Source organism: Olea europaea, unplaced genomic scaffold, assembly GCF_002742605.1.
Source record: "Olea europaea var. sylvestris unplaced genomic scaffold, O_europaea_v1 scaffold32742, whole genome shotgun sequence".
In the NCBI taxonomy this organism is placed as follows: Eukaryota; Viridiplantae; Streptophyta; class Magnoliopsida; order Lamiales; family Oleaceae; genus Olea; species Olea europaea.
The window spans coordinates 1-1,268 of NW_019251651.1; the positions used below are offsets into that span (position 1 = coordinate 1).

A 1,268-nucleotide genomic window follows, 5' to 3' on the forward strand; every position below is an offset into this window, starting at 1 on the left:
TCAATGTTGAAATATGTTCTTCTATTAAAGCTGTTAAATATTTATACAAATATGTATACAAAGGACATGATCGTATGAATTTTTTGATCGGCAAAAATAACATAGACAAAGATATTGATGAAGTTTCTACTTACCAATCTGCTAGATGGATATCTCCACCTGAAGATATGTGGATGATTTTTGCTTTCAATTTATCGAAAATATATCCAGCTGTTTGTACTTTACAATTTCATATTGAAGATCATCAATGTGTAACTGACAAAAATACGAACAATTTATCTTCTGTTATTGAGAATGAAAGCACGAGAAAAACTATGTTAACTGAGTTTTTCCGAGTAAATAAAATAAATGAATTTGCTCGAACGCTTTTGTATCAAGATTTCCCAACGCATTTTGTTTGGAATGCATCTAACAAAACATGGACACCTAGAAAGAAGCAAATTGTTGTAGGACGAATTGTCTTGGTAAATCCATCTGAAGGAGAACGATATTTTCTTCGTCTTCTTCTTAATCATATCAGAGGTCCAACATCGTTTGATGATTTAAGAACTCTCAATGGGGTAAATGTTGATACATTTCTTAAAGCTGCGCTTCTCTATGATTTATTAAATGGAAATACTCGTTGTGAAGAATGTTTATCTGAAGTTATTATTTACGAAATGTTTTATTCTTTAAGATGTCTTTTTACTACGCTTCTTACAATGTACAATCCAAATAATCCTAAGTTATTGTGGGATAAATTGAAGCCTTATATTACAGATGATTATGTAAATGAAAATATGCCCGCTGAAGTTGTCGAAGTACGAGCTTTAGAAGATATAAGTTCTATTTTAGAATCACTTGGTAAAAATATAATGATTATGAAATTGTGTCATTTAACGTAAATATATACAACGATGAAAGATCGATGAGAATGGTTGTAGAGGAAACAACGAAATTGGATATTGAAAGAAACTTTAGTTGTGCAGCGACGTTAAATAAAGAACAACAATTTGCATATAATATAATTATGGAAAAAGTACAAGATGAATCAAGTGGAATTTTTTTTATCGATGGTTCGAGTGGGATAGGAAAGACTTTTTTATATAGAACACTTTTAGCTGGTGTCAGATGTCGACATTTCATAGCTGTAGCAACTGCATCGTCCGAAGTAGCTGCATCTTTATTGCTCGGAGGTCGAAATGATAGGTGAAGTCAACTGCTCTATTAGCAAGCAATCGGCATTAGGAACTTTATTGAAAATGTGTAGGCTAATAATTTGGGATGAG

General features: G+C 31.8%; 1 protein-coding gene across 1 annotated transcript; it reads left to right on the top strand.

Moving 5' to 3' along the window:
• Positions 1-74: 74 nt before the first annotated feature.
• Positions 75-843, top strand: LOC111385777 (the record flags this gene model as incomplete). The annotated part of the gene is made up of 1 exon (XM_023010192.1): positions 75-843. A coding segment is annotated over exon 1 (769 nt), but the record flags the coding sequence as incomplete, so codon positions are not given.
• Positions 844-1,268: the final 425 nt, after the last annotated feature.